Here is a 13,661-nt window from a genome sequence, read left to right on the forward strand (position 1 = left end):
GAACCAAATTTTAGCTTTTGAGAAGGACCAAGATGTCGTAACGTTATAATTACTGTGCGTTATGAGTCGTAATTAAAAGCGTTAATTGTCCACTACCTGCTCACTACTGTACGTATTAGTGCTACACATACGGACGGAGTAATAAATGCAGTGCAACTGGCTTGATTTGATGATAAACAGGTTTTTGCTTTATATTAACGCGATAAGTTCATGTCTCTCCTCATTGAAAAAAGAAAACTTTGCCATTCGCCACGCTATTATTCTTGTCCTAAACACACGAAGAGTGTTGTCTGTATTTTATTCATTATTACATCGAGCCAATAATGCACTAATAATAAATAAATAATATGCGAAACTGTGTGTGTTATTTATCAAGTGATAAAATACGATGACCTGATCTAGTTAAAATATAACCCGTTCAAATTAAAATTAGTGAAGGAAGTTAGTCGTCTGGTAGTAGTGATAGCCTTAAATGTTTGAAGGGATAAATTACCACTACAGTTTATTAAGCACTATTTTGTAACGGTTGGAATTGAATGACAGGAGCAGAGCAAGTTGTAGTTTTGTTGGCCTTCCTGTGTCCCATGTCCATCAAGAGTTTGTCGATTATTTCGAGTATACTTTTACGCATGCAAAATATTGTATAAATCATGCGAAACAATTAGACATGGCAAATTTCAAATCCTAAATTGCCTTTAATTAGCATCCTAACACAAAGCAACATCTTATTATGACTTGATTATGATTGACTGTACAAGTTCGTAAATTTTGCAATTCTTCTGTCGACAGGACCTCTTTGCAAGTTTGTGTCCCTGTCCTTCCTTCCTCGTGGATATTATAGTACAAAGAATATTATGCATTATACTGATTTAGACCGCTTTATAATTTCTAATTAGTTTCATGTCTCAATTTTTAACTAACCGTGTCTCTTCCTATTTTATTACGCTCATGAATTCGTTTTTAGCCGATGGGAAAATATGAAAAAAGTGCAATCGCAATAGATTTCTTTAATAACCTTTGAACAACTGTCGTATCCTCACTAAAAGCAGATTCCATCAGTGGTAAATAAAGTTGTAAAATTGTTGAACTATTTCACAAAAACAATTTACTTTAGCCTTGAAATTCAAATTTACGAGTATTCCAAATAATAATGGGTTGTTGTTGGATTGAAGTAATCATCTCACAATAGCAAATAATACGTATTTATTTACTGTATAAAAAATGGAATAGTTGGACAAATTCTTGTACCCAACAACATACAAATATTTATTTGACGAGTGCTTGCTACTGGAAGCGACATTTGTACATCTACCTAATGACATTAGCTGTAAGTAATGGACGCCAGCAAGGGTAATACCTCATTACTACCTTTGCCAATCAAACTGATTGCATCGTGATGTGAATTTGTGCTCTAATATGTAATCCTTGCATTATACTACTTCTATTCATTTACGACATTACAAGTTTGATTAAGGTTACACAAACACAGAGGATGAAATGAATGTTTAATCACTTGGACTAGATTGGATTCAATTGAGTTTGGATAATGACACTGGACTTGGAGAATAATTTATCTTCTCTTTGGCGACTTGCGACATGACATGAGTAATGTTCCTCGATATCTGTCTTCCAGCCGATATTCAAGTGATTAATATAAAATTAAAGGATTTTGGTCATGCGGAAAAATCTATGCAGACAAAAATTGCTGGAATACTTGTGCAATTAGTTTCTTTGTGACATTCTTTTTCTTAGATGAGGCCATAGTTACTATATCGAAAAAAATCATCTAAGTAAGCATTCACTACAGGTCTGAAAAGCTTAATTTTTTCAGATCTCCGTCGATTTCCAACCGATTTTAATGAAATTTTGCTCAGAGTTAATTATGGCTACATCGAGTAGAGCCCTGATTTGGCCGCCTGAAGCATCCAACGGTTTATGAGATATTCAATAGAAACCCAACCAATAGTGTGTTTTTTGGAGATTTGAAAAAATTTAAGGCATGTATGAAAAAAGTACACGGATAAAAAGCTGATACATTTTTTCTATAAAAATACAAAATTAAAATTTTCCAAATCGGTTTAAAACTGAGAAAGTTTTGATGGTGGTGAAATCTGACCGCTCCCACCACCGCCCAAAGGTTAGTTGCTAAGGTCGGCCCAGCAACTTTTCAATTCAGAACACGATTGCTTGAAATTTAGTATCTAGGCTACGCTTGGGTCTCTTGAAAAATGATGAATGATAAAGTCTCTGAATTTCATCGTTGTTTGGGAAAAAGTTCTCGGAAATGTACCCAGTCGGATTTTTGGGACATTTTTGGGAGTTCATGGGACCTTTGACCTTACTTTTTAATACAAATAAAAACTAATAAATAAAAGAAACCCAAAAAAGGAAAGCTTAGATGAGGCTAAGAAGTGCGATAAAAAGTATTTAATAAATTTCTTCTCCAGTCAAGGATATAGAATTTAAATATTTCCAGCATCAGCGCCCCATTTCACTACCATATACAAACAAATATGCATCAAATCTAAAAAATTATGAATGCTTGCAAATATACAGAAAGTTGATAAATATACAGGTCTGACCTAATAGAGTCGACTCTTAGCAATATGTATACATAAACATGTTGCTTATGCAATTTAGTCAGCTTAAATTGAAATGGGGCGCTAATACCGGAAATATTAAAATTCTATATCCTTGACTGGAGAAGAAATTTATTAAATACTTTTTATCGCACTTCTTAGCCTCATCTAAGCTTTCCTTTTTTGGGTTTCTTTTATACACAGTTGTAACACTTAGGTATTTCTTGTAGAGCTTACTAATTTCAATTGGAGTGACCAGTGGGACAGGTGCAAAAATAAAAAAGTTGTTTGTGGGATAATGGTCTCTGGAACTGTGCTTGATTACTTTGACATAAAATGCATTGATTCTGACCCGTATGTATGTACATAAGAGGATAATGTATACATTTCCATACTCATAAATGCATATGGATAATGCATGTATTCCACCACCCCCTCGCTTCTCTCGTCAGTGTCATTTAGATCTAAATCAGTCAAGTCAGTCAGGTTTGTAAATCAGATCAGTTGTGTAATCAAATGAAGTGGAAAACAATTACAAAGATAATTAAAGCCAAGATTAATGAAATGTTAATTAGCCCTCTTATACACATGTACACGCTGCTGAGAGAGCTAAGCTAAGCATGCTTTAATACGATCAATGTCGAGATTTCGAAAGGCTACATGCACTTTACTCCAACCGCAACAAACAATTGCTTATGTACAATCCTGTGACAAATGCGGCCCCTTTAAATCTAAACTATGTTCCTACAGATAACATCTTATCTGTGGCACTCACAATCAAATGTGTAGTGTGCACAATGACAGTTCGTCAATAATGCTGCACTTTACTCGCAATCAATTCAGTTTTTCTTTGTAATTAAGACAATGCCGGAGTAAATAGTGACTTCTACTGCATAACAGGTTGATGTGATTTATATTTCCGTAGTGCACAGCGGCGATACTTATCTCTACTTAAGTGCATATACTACATAATGTTGTATTTTTTGCAAATGTGTACTTGGCAGAGGAAAATGTTCGTGTTGTACATGCATACATTATTCTTAGAACAATCCGCTTCTCATTATTTGGTTGCACTATTTACTACTAACGCAAGTATCCGACCGGTGGTAATATTCTCGTCAGAGTTAAGTAATCCAAATTGGAATAGTTGGTGCTTGTCTTACTTGATTGTGTAGTTTACTTACACCAAGTCGCAAATTGCGCGACGATGAGACTGCATTCGTTGAAAAGTGAGTAATAATAAATGAAGGATGGATGAATGAAGGAATGAATGAATGCTGAGATGATTGGGTTATATCCATCATTTACTTGTGATGATGGATGGACAAGAGAATTTATTTTCTGAGTCGTGTCATGCAAGCAACTAGGAAAATGAACGCAAATCTGGGATGCAGCAGATGCATATACGTCCATAGGAATGTGTAGGTGTTGGTTACTTTTTTGTGTAACAGATTGTAAGCCTAAAACATGTTGTTGTACTAGTTTTGCTTCTGTTCGACATACTTTCAGTTTCATTTTGCTCGGCTCACTAGCTAATGTACGTACCTGGCTGCATTTGCAAAATTGCAATTTTGCGAATCCAGTTAGTAGCAATGCATTAGTTGAAAAGTTGATTAGGACGATGAACCATTATTATCTAGTAGATACTTGTTGCCTTCTTTTGTTGGTGTATTGACTTGGACTCCATGTGCGTAACATTTCGTTAAAGTGAGTGATGCAAAATGCCTGTAATGCTGCTGCTGCTTCAACGCATTATGGAAAATGGAGCCAATTTTATTAGTAGCAATTTCATCAAGTTTAAATTAGCACTTGGACGATGGGAGATTGTAACGGATTATGCAAATTCACAAGATAATTTAGCTCTAAAAGCGCAATAATTTGAGACCATTTACTTGATTATATCATCAATGGTCAATTGCCACCCAGCTACGAAACTCGATTTCATTATACACATATTGCATACGACTGGTTATTTTTACAAAGTGTACCGCTATTTTTTTTTGGTTCTGGACATTTATTATTCTCAGTTGCAAAACATAAATTTAAAAATTTGGCTTGAATTTGCTAATTAACTCACGTCTCCCTCATAAACCTCTCCCCAACTGTTTTGGCACAAGGAAATTTGCTACTTTTATTTTTTTAGCAGATTCGACAATTTCTACTGCATATTGTCCAACTCAGTATTTGTTTAATTTTGACCTCTTCTTCTCCTTGGTTTAGCTTCGTTGGCAAATACCAACCAGTCATAGCAGCACAATACAGAAATGAGTCAGAAAAAGTATGTACATGCCTGTCCAAAGTACACGAACACAGTGGAATGTTGCAAATTTGTGCAACATTCAAAAGCAAAAATGCTATTTTGCATAGTCAGTCTGTCTCAGCAAGAAATGTAAAATGTCAACAGCAAGGAAACGAGATATGCGACAAATGAGTGAGAAGTAATACAGTCTTCAATTCAAATTTCTAAATGTTCATACATTCATGGTTACTTTGACCTCGCACATTCTAAAGCCTGACAAAATATGACACATCTATACGGAAGGGAATCAAGTCTTGTCTTCTAAAATCTGTCCAACACCATATACTTTTACCACTTTGCGTATTATCCTTATGCAATGCGAGACGAGATTACTGGACGGAGTTGGCCTGGATGAAATGCAATTCGCAAATTGCACAGCTCACTCTCAAGTGTGGTTAGTTTGGCCTGAATTTTGTGGATTGTGGGCCCAAACTCGGCTTTGATGTGTAAATTACATGGCCAAGTTGGGAGGAAACTTTCAGAATAAAATCGAGATTTAGATCTATGTATTCCATAAGTGAGACATTCAGACAGAAGGAATTTATGCATACATACAACGTTTCATATCGCAGCATTTCCTCCACTATCACAATTCTGAAAGTTGTATCACACATCTTGTTTTGATATTCCTGACAAGTAGCTTTACTCCTCGAATCACTTATTACCGCACTGATTTAAAATTCTGCTCAAATGATAATAACATAATCACACGCTTTGTTTTAAAATGTGAACCATTACTTAAACTGGGCTTGGGCATGTTTAGATATATCTTTAATGAGTTCGCACTTACATAATGTAGATGCATTAGTTACATAATCAATGTGAAAAGTTTATGAGAACTATCACAGCAAACCACTCTCAGTAGAATAATTATTACATTTTGTTGTTTCATTCCTCCGCTTAGATTAGAGTCATATTTAACATGCGCTCTTACACCAATCGCCCTCGCTTGTCTCCTTCAGCTTAAATTATGTATCACTCTCCCTGAATGTAAATTTGAGAAACTTTGACAATGTTCTTGATAAAAGTGTCAGACAGAAAGAGTTTGACTAAAGATTGAAATAACTATTTTGTTGGTTTTCCACCAGGATAAATAATATTTAGAAACAATGTTCAGCATGTACCTATGTCAATTTTTTAATTCGAGGCTTTTCATAAAATTTACAAGTGGTGTTGGCATGTCACAAAAATGTCAAAAAAAGTGTCACACATTTATCCAACCCGCATATGTCATTTTTTTCAAAACATTCACATTGATAATGAACGCAAAACGTCCTTCGAAAGAGAAAACTGGGGAAAATCGTTTCAGCAGACAGTGATCGACCGTAAATAAAAAAATGTATGTATATGGTACACCCATATTATTATTAACACATTTATGCCATTTATGAAAATCTCTCATATTTTTGAAGAGCCGATTTCTATCGCAAATTTATTTCCATCTCGGATCGTTTTCTTTTTACAATTTCTACAATATCGGCTCGGTTGATTTTTTTTTTCTATCTAGAATCTCAGAAGCAGAGGCCTTCGTGATAAGTAGGCCTTTTACAGTCTTCTTATGTTCAAAGTTAGTTTGGTTTAACGCAACTTAGTTTTAGCTCGCAGAACTGATAGTGCTTGAGGCGGCCAAGTTTTTTTATCCGTCGACGCGTTATTCCATCCTCGTTCCGGAAAGAAAAGCGAAATTTGAAAGATTTCCTGGTTCGGGATACAATGCAAAAATGTTAATATAGGCAAAGGTCTAAGCCAATTTTTCTTGTTTTTTAAAATGACTGGAAAAAATGGAATAATGCATAAGTGGGGCGAAGCTCCACGCCAAATTTCTCTTATTTTATAAAGTGACTGATTTACGAAAGAAAAACAAACTCATTTAAGAAAATCGAGAAGAAACAATTACAACACTAATTCATGTCAAAATTATTAGTATTGGTGAGTGGAGTGGGCATAACGAAGCCTTGTTTCCACCCTGCAAATGGTGGCTTGACAGAAGAAGATGCAGTAGCAGCAGTAGTAGCAGCGTTCTCTTCTTTTTTCTTTAAAAACTCTGCCTTCTTGGCAGCAGCCACTCCTTCTGAATATTTACATTCGCTGAAAAACAAAGCATTAAATTAGACCTCATGAAGAAAGTTGATATATCAGTTTAATTATGTAATAATAAATTGGTAATTCGTTTACTTTCCGAAGTGGCCCTTTTCCTTGCAGCGCCAATATCTTTGCTTCTTCTTTTTCTTATCTATAGTAAAATTGAAATGTAAAACACGAAAACTGTGGTTAATTCTTTTTATTTGGCAGTTACGCTTAGCGTTTCCGGAACGCTTTCCACCACCGCTGCCACGATTTCCACCACCACCGCCACGATTTCCACCACCGCCGCCACGATTTCCACTGCTAGTTCTAGGAACTGTCAAAGTAAATGGACTCCCAAATGGGAGTCCACTGACAGTCACCTGATGGTTGTACTTTCCCATCTGCAAATTCAAAAATTATAATTTGGAGATTTTCCTAATTCAAAAAAGTTGGGATTTTTAAATTTAAATAATTGATTAAAACTTACCTTCACAAAAAACTCGAAGCAACACAAAGAAATAAGAATCCGAAGTACGCCGCTCTGAAGGTGGAAATGTTTTTTTCTTAATTACTGCAATTTAAATTAATCTAGAATTATTAATTGAATGCTAACTTTGCTAACCTAGCTTTATTTCGATTGATTTCAATAAAAATTGTACAAAATTACCGAGCAGCCAACAAAAAAGCGAAGAAAAGGAAGACCGTTCGGCAAGCGCTGAGCCTATGAGACCAATCAAAATTAATTTGCTTTGCTAATCTAACTTTAAAAACTACTTACCTCTGAAAAACAGCAAAACCCGGACGATGACGTTGAGAGGATGACTATAAAAATACACGGATAATTATTATTAATTATTATTAATGGCTTATCAATTAAATAAAAATTACCGAATTTATCTTTGGAGAGAGAGTTCCACCCTGCACGTTTGACGAGAGGAGAGTGAGCGATCAGCGGTGGTAGTGGTGGTGGTGGCTGGTGGGAAAACGTTGCTCTGAACCCGCCACCATCACCACAGCTGCTGCTCGCTCACTCTCCTCAGATGAACAAACGTGCGAGGTGGTTATTTTTTCTCTCTCTTCGAAGATAAATTCGGTAATTTGTATTTAATTAACGATTAATTGATTTATAAGCCATTAATAATAATTAATAATTAGAATCCGTGTATTTTATAGTCATCGGCATAAGTCTTCCCCTCTCAACGTCATCATCGTCGACATCGTTAGAGTTTGTTGTGGTGCCGGTATCATAGGTAAGTAGGTTTGATTTCAATTAATCAACAAAAAAGTAAAGCTAGGTTATCAAAGCATAAGAAGAGAATTAATGGTTTTATAGGCTCGTCGACCATTTTTTTTCTTTTTATTCGCTTTTTCGAATTTTTGTTCCTTCTTCTTTGACGGTAAGTTTTTTACAATTTTTATTGAAATCAATCGAAATAAAGCTAGGTTAACAAAGTTAGCATTTAATTTATAATTATCGATTCATTTTTAATTGCAATAATTAAGAAAAATAATTTCCCTCAAGAGCGGCGTACTTCGGATTTTTAGTTCGTTTTGTTGTTTTCTGTCTTCGTTCTTCTTCGCTATTGGTAAGTATGTCATGATTTAATTAATCATTATGAATAAAGCTAGGTTAGCAAAGTAATTATTTAATTATTAATAATCATCGTTTGTGTTTTAGGAACATCATTCGACGCCGTTTTCCGCCAGCGAATTATTTTATTCAGTTAAATTTATGTATATGTTTATTTCTTAGATTTAGTTTATATTGTAATTCTGAACTGCTTTGTGCGGTTTTAAATAAATAACTGCTTTGTGCGGTTTTACCTAAATAACTGCTTTGTGCGGTCAAGGGATTTGTGATCTCAAAATGTCTGGCGTTTTGTCTAAGAAACCAAAATTTACGAGCCACGACGACGCCGTTCTGCATTACCATTCCTGGAATGCTAACGGCATTGATGAAATCAAGATTAGGTGCATGATGCCAACTTGGGAAGGGAGTGATTTAGTTTTCATCCAGGAAACCAAATTACAGCCTTCGAAGGAAACCGAAATTAGGAATTTGTGTAACTCGTATGGGTTCGACATCATTTTTCATCCTGCAGTAAATATTCCACGAATTATTGGCAATACGGGGTATGCGTGTTATTCAAAATTGGCATCGACATTACTCACATCAACATGAAAACCGCATATCCTGAAGTACAATATCATCATCCTGAACGGATTATGATAATTGGTGTTAAAACGAAACTAAGTGATCACTGCATCTACTTCGTCAATATATATTTTCCGGTGTATCACAGCGGTGATCCAGAAAGAAAAATGTTAAGAACACAATTTCTGACAAACATTGATTTATTGTGTAACAAATTGCAACACCATTTAGCAATCTGGCTCGGAGACTTCAATGCCATGAAACTTAACACTGTTATGATTCCAAGTATGACAAAATATGATGCAAGGTGCAAACTGTTTGCCCAAATGCACGTGATTTTTAGAAAATATTATTTTTTGAATGTTGCTGAAAAACTTTGGCGGAGTAACATTTACACAAGATTCGGATTCCAAAATGCTGCGTGGACTATGTCCACTTTGGACTATGTTATAGTTTCCGCACCCATGCAAGTTTTTAATCAAACAGTTCAACCTGTATATAACGAAATGCGTCTCAGTGATCATGTGAACATCAAATGTTCAGTCCGAAATGCATCAGAGGAATACCCAATTATAAAAGATGCACCACAAATAACATGCCCTGTACCTACCCCGGATACATTAATTAATCGTGTGTGCCCTTACACCGGTTGTGGTCAATTTTGTAGTTCACCTTCGGATTTAATCGTTCATATTCGAATCCACACGGGGGAGAGGCCATTCGTTTGTTCAAATAGATGTGGCTATCGAAGCACTTCTAATGGTAATCTCTCTAGACATCTCAAAATATGCAACGGCTCTATTACGAACCGCATAAATAACTGCCCATACTGCCCTGCTTCATCTCCTATCAAGGTTCAATTTGATGCACACGTAGTGGCTTGCCTAAAAAGGAGAGATAAGTTTAATCCAAATGCAAATTATACTTGTCGCAAGTGTTTGTTTTCTACAGTACAAAGATCAAAATGGGAGGACCATGAACTATCACAAAAGCACAACGATGAACATATATTGATATGGCATTTCTGTATAACCTGTAATTACGTTTCAGACCATTTTACTAATTATCAAAACCACATGAAATCAGTGCTTCACAAAAACTTGATGGATGGTGACGAAGATGTACCTGCTTAAATTGTGCGCAATAGACTTTTTTAAGTTAAAAGTGATAGACCCAATGCAATAATAATTCTTAATTCTCAAAGACAAACTGATTCCCAACTTTTAACCTAACTAAATAGACTAGACTAAATATACACTAAATATATGTAGACTAAATACTCAACTTCGCATTTATTGTGCTTGAACGGCTCGGAGTTTGACAACTAAACCGGCATTCACTACAATACGTGGAGCACATATACAGAGCTTTTGCATAATACTTTTGCTTCATCTCGCATGGAAATTTGCAAAATGTAAACTTACATTCGTTCCGCATCGTTGGAAATCAGGCGTCATCACATCACATGAAATATAGGAAAGTGTAGTCTGTAGACTCAAATCTCGGATAAACACGGCTTTCTCCATCTCAATCTTCCACCACGTGCATGGAACTTATCGACGATGGAATGGGTACAAAAAATGATTTCTTTCTTTAACCGAACGAGATTGTGGAAACTTTCCATGTTAATAATATGAAATAGCGTGGTGGTAAAAATGTATGGGAATTTCTGCGTTTTTTTTGTATACGCATATGTTTAATACAGGTTCAAAATTAATAAGATTAGTAGAGCATTCTTTTCGCTAAATTTCGCCTTTCTTATAAATATGTAGGTTAGTTATAAATCAAAAAATGAGAACCAACCACTAAGAGATTAATTTTCCAAGAAATTCAGTCCCGTACCTCTCACCTGTACACTCTGGAGATAAATATCCTTCCTGTGTACGTAAGTACCTAACTTATTTTCGTAATATCTTGCCTTTGCCTGCCTGCTCATTTGTTCCTTTTTAATGATTATGTACCAAACCAAACAACCCAACCAGTGTGCAACAATAGTAGCAAAAATTATACTAAATTAGCCTTTAATTTGATGAATCACGATTCAGATTTATTACGCAATATTTACCAGACTTGCCTAATTTATTGTCACAAAATTGCTCTCAGATTTCTCACACCCTTGCCTCAAATTTGCAAATTTGAATTCATTCTTCCTCCACTCTCTGGGTGACAATATAGGTGGTTATGGTTCAGCTTTTGTAAATGTTCACACCTCATCACAAAGTGTATGCGTACTATTCAAAAAATCATGACAAAGTGGGGCACAACAATTACCTTGAAAGTAAAATGTGCATATTATTACCATGTAGTAGATATTCCCTTTTAACCAAACAACTACTGCCCCACTGCCAACAGTCAAAAGTAGAAAAAAACGGCTAAAAAACGAGCCAAAATGGAGTTAATTTAGTCAAGGATGATCTCTTCACAATTCATAAAAGGTCCAAAATCCTCAATAATAGAGTGAATGGGAGTGTCATTTACAGAACACTGATGGATTAACCATTGAATTTATCCACCCGAAAAATAAGATTTATTTATCAATCATCACAAGTATAGAGAATCAGTTAGTTAAATAAACGATTTTAACGATGGCATCATACATACATATTTGGCTTGGCTACGTGTATCAATCAATATTAATTTTGCATAATGGTCAAGACTGGAGGAATGAATAGGGCTCGATTCATGGGTGGCAATTTGATCTGATATTGTTTGCCCATGGCTTCTGTGTGTCCAACAGGCAACGCTCAATGTACACCTCTCTCACCGTTTAAGGATGTACTTAATGCAATGCAATAAATTAAACTTTTATTTGTATTCACTCACATTCATTCATTTTGCGAACAAGAGTCTTGATTGCTTATGATTTTTTACCAAGATAAACATTTAAATAAATCTTGAAACTGTTACATGCACGCAGATTGTGGATGCAGACCTTGTTAAAATTCCATGTTCAAATATTTTCAAATTTATTATGGTGAACCACATGCTTCAAAATTTGTCAGTGTTTAGATCATCATTACTGTAATTTTGCAAATCATCGTCATCATCGTCGTAGTCGTCGCCAACCTTTTGAAACGACGAAACGCGACTTTGAAACTTCATTCATCAGCAATTACGAAAGTTAGCAGATAATTAAACTCTTAAAATGGATGATGACTGACAATTAATCAGCCTGTCTTAAGAAGTTCACGAGTAGCAAGAAATGTTAATAATGAGAGTGCATAATATTCAATCAACTGTTATTACTTTAATACTACCGTGTCGTCGTTCCGTTGTCGCTCGCTCAGTTATTTTATCAGATCTGCGTGCTTATTATATGACACGAGTCAATAACAGGTAAAACTTGATGGCACAAGTCATCATCATCATTACTACAGATTGAATTCTTCCATTCTTAGCAAATAAGCCGCCAAGGTTGATCCAATCCAATACGTTATTATAATTCTTCACTCTGCAACAAGTTTGCTGAACTGAAATGAAAGAGATAGCTTTTGAATATCAATTAAGAAATTGAGTGCAAAGGTTAAACAAACAGTAGTTGTGTCGGTCGGTCTCCTTATTAATGCAATTTTTATACTTCTTGATGACTTTGACTTTGCTCCACTATAGTGACATTCATATCTCATCTTGCCTCCTTATCGAAAGTCATCTAAAGTCAATAGAGTCTCCTTATTCACGAGGATGCCAATAATAATGCAATGCAAACTTCTTTTGTCTGCGCTACCGTATCAAGTGCATGAATGTAACAGAATATGTAAGGTAGCTTGCCCTGCCAACATTATTTTATAATCTTTGGCAATATCTGCATTTTATTAACTGCGCGGTATTTGTTTGGATTTGACATAACATTCATCAAACAAATGATGACGGATTCGAGATATTATGGGACTTGGTCTGAAGCTGAAAATGAAATTAGATAGCTCCTTGTCCTCTAGTTTAATGCATTGTACGAAAAGAGTTTATGAGAGCAGCGATACGTACACATTTTTTTATTTTACTATCACAGAAAACAAATACTTACGTTCTGTTGTCATTTATACCGTATGAATGATATCAATATGGCTTCTTATTATTATTAGCTTATTGGTACAATGTATGAATTTGGCATGCACTGCAATCATTCATTCTTGTTAGTTACAACTGGGTGTGGTCGCGGCGTGTACGGCTAGCATAGAAATATTGTTGTTGCTAATTCTCATTTGTTCAGTAGCGTGTTACTCTCCTTTATATTGAAAGAATGCAGTGAAAGGTGTCACATAATGAGTGTGGTGTACCAGCGTTAACAAACCCCCAGCGAATTTAGAATACCTTTACACTTTATTATTGCGAATTGTGATGAAGATTGACGGAAATTGATCGATATCTCGCCATCGTCCGAGTGAAAAAGGGTACATCGTTTGCACCTACAAAATAAATAATTGAATCTGTAGCGACACGTGTGTAGCACGGTATACGCAGTATAGTTACATACTTTCTACTCCAAATCATTACAGAGTTGAGCCTGTAAATTAAGGATTTTACTACTTTAATTAACTATGTAATGGTATTTATTGGACGATAG

General features: G+C 35.3%; 1 protein-coding gene and 1 long non-coding RNA gene across 3 annotated transcripts; one reads left to right on the forward strand and one right to left on the reverse strand.

Annotated features, from left to right (window-relative positions):
* Positions 1 to 6,297: 6,297 nt before the first annotated feature.
* On the reverse strand, positions 6,298 to 7,877 carry LOC118438937 (cold shock protein 2-like). Of its 2 annotated transcripts, XR_004837154.1 has the most exons (7): positions 7,834 to 7,877; positions 7,724 to 7,767; positions 7,613 to 7,666; positions 7,433 to 7,516; positions 7,175 to 7,346; positions 7,054 to 7,111; positions 6,913 to 6,966 (listed from the first exon to the last, which is right to left on the reverse strand). XR_004837154.1 is itself a non-coding variant. In XM_035859875.1 (6 exons), exons 4-6 carry the CDS (start codon positions 7,344 to 7,346, stop codon positions 6,780 to 6,782), a joined length of 417 nt encoding a protein of 138 aa, XP_035715768.1. In that variant the 5' UTR covers positions 7,433 to 7,516; positions 7,613 to 7,767; positions 7,834 to 7,860; the 3' UTR covers positions 6,298 to 6,779. The 2 variants fall into 2 exon arrangements, 1 of the variants encoding a protein (XP_035715768.1); XM_035859875.1 differs by having other exon boundaries at positions 6,298 to 6,966; positions 7,613 to 7,767; positions 7,834 to 7,860.
* Positions 7,878 to 7,953: 76 nt separating this feature from the next.
* LOC110859771 lies at positions 7,954 to 8,777 on the forward strand. Its single transcript, XR_002548899.2, has 5 exons — positions 7,954 to 8,038; positions 8,119 to 8,195; positions 8,279 to 8,342; positions 8,468 to 8,531; positions 8,624 to 8,777. It is a non-coding gene; the product is annotated as an uncharacterized LOC110859771 (long non-coding RNA).
* Positions 8,778 to 13,661: the final 4,884 nt, after the last annotated feature.

Source organism: Folsomia candida, unplaced genomic scaffold, assembly GCF_002217175.1.
Source record: "Folsomia candida strain VU population unplaced genomic scaffold, ASM221717v1 Fcan01_Sc028, whole genome shotgun sequence".
Taxonomy (NCBI): Eukaryota; Metazoa; Arthropoda; class Collembola; order Entomobryomorpha; family Isotomidae; genus Folsomia; species Folsomia candida.

Excerpts from the sequence above, each read along its gene's own strand:
- LOC118438937 (XM_035859875.1), bottom strand. The coding sequence starts at position 7,346 with ATGGGAAAGTACAACCATCAGGTGACTGTCAGTGGACTCCCATTTGGG. Across the intron at positions 7,112-7,174 it reads GCGTTCCGGAAACGCTAAGC|ATAAGAAAAAGAAGAAGCAA; the intron begins GTAACTGCCAAA and ends ATTTTACTATAG. Across the intron at positions 6,967-7,053 it reads GAAAAGGGCCACTTCGGAAA|CGAATGTAAATATTCAGAAG; the intron begins GTAAACGAATTA and ends TTTGTTTTTCAG.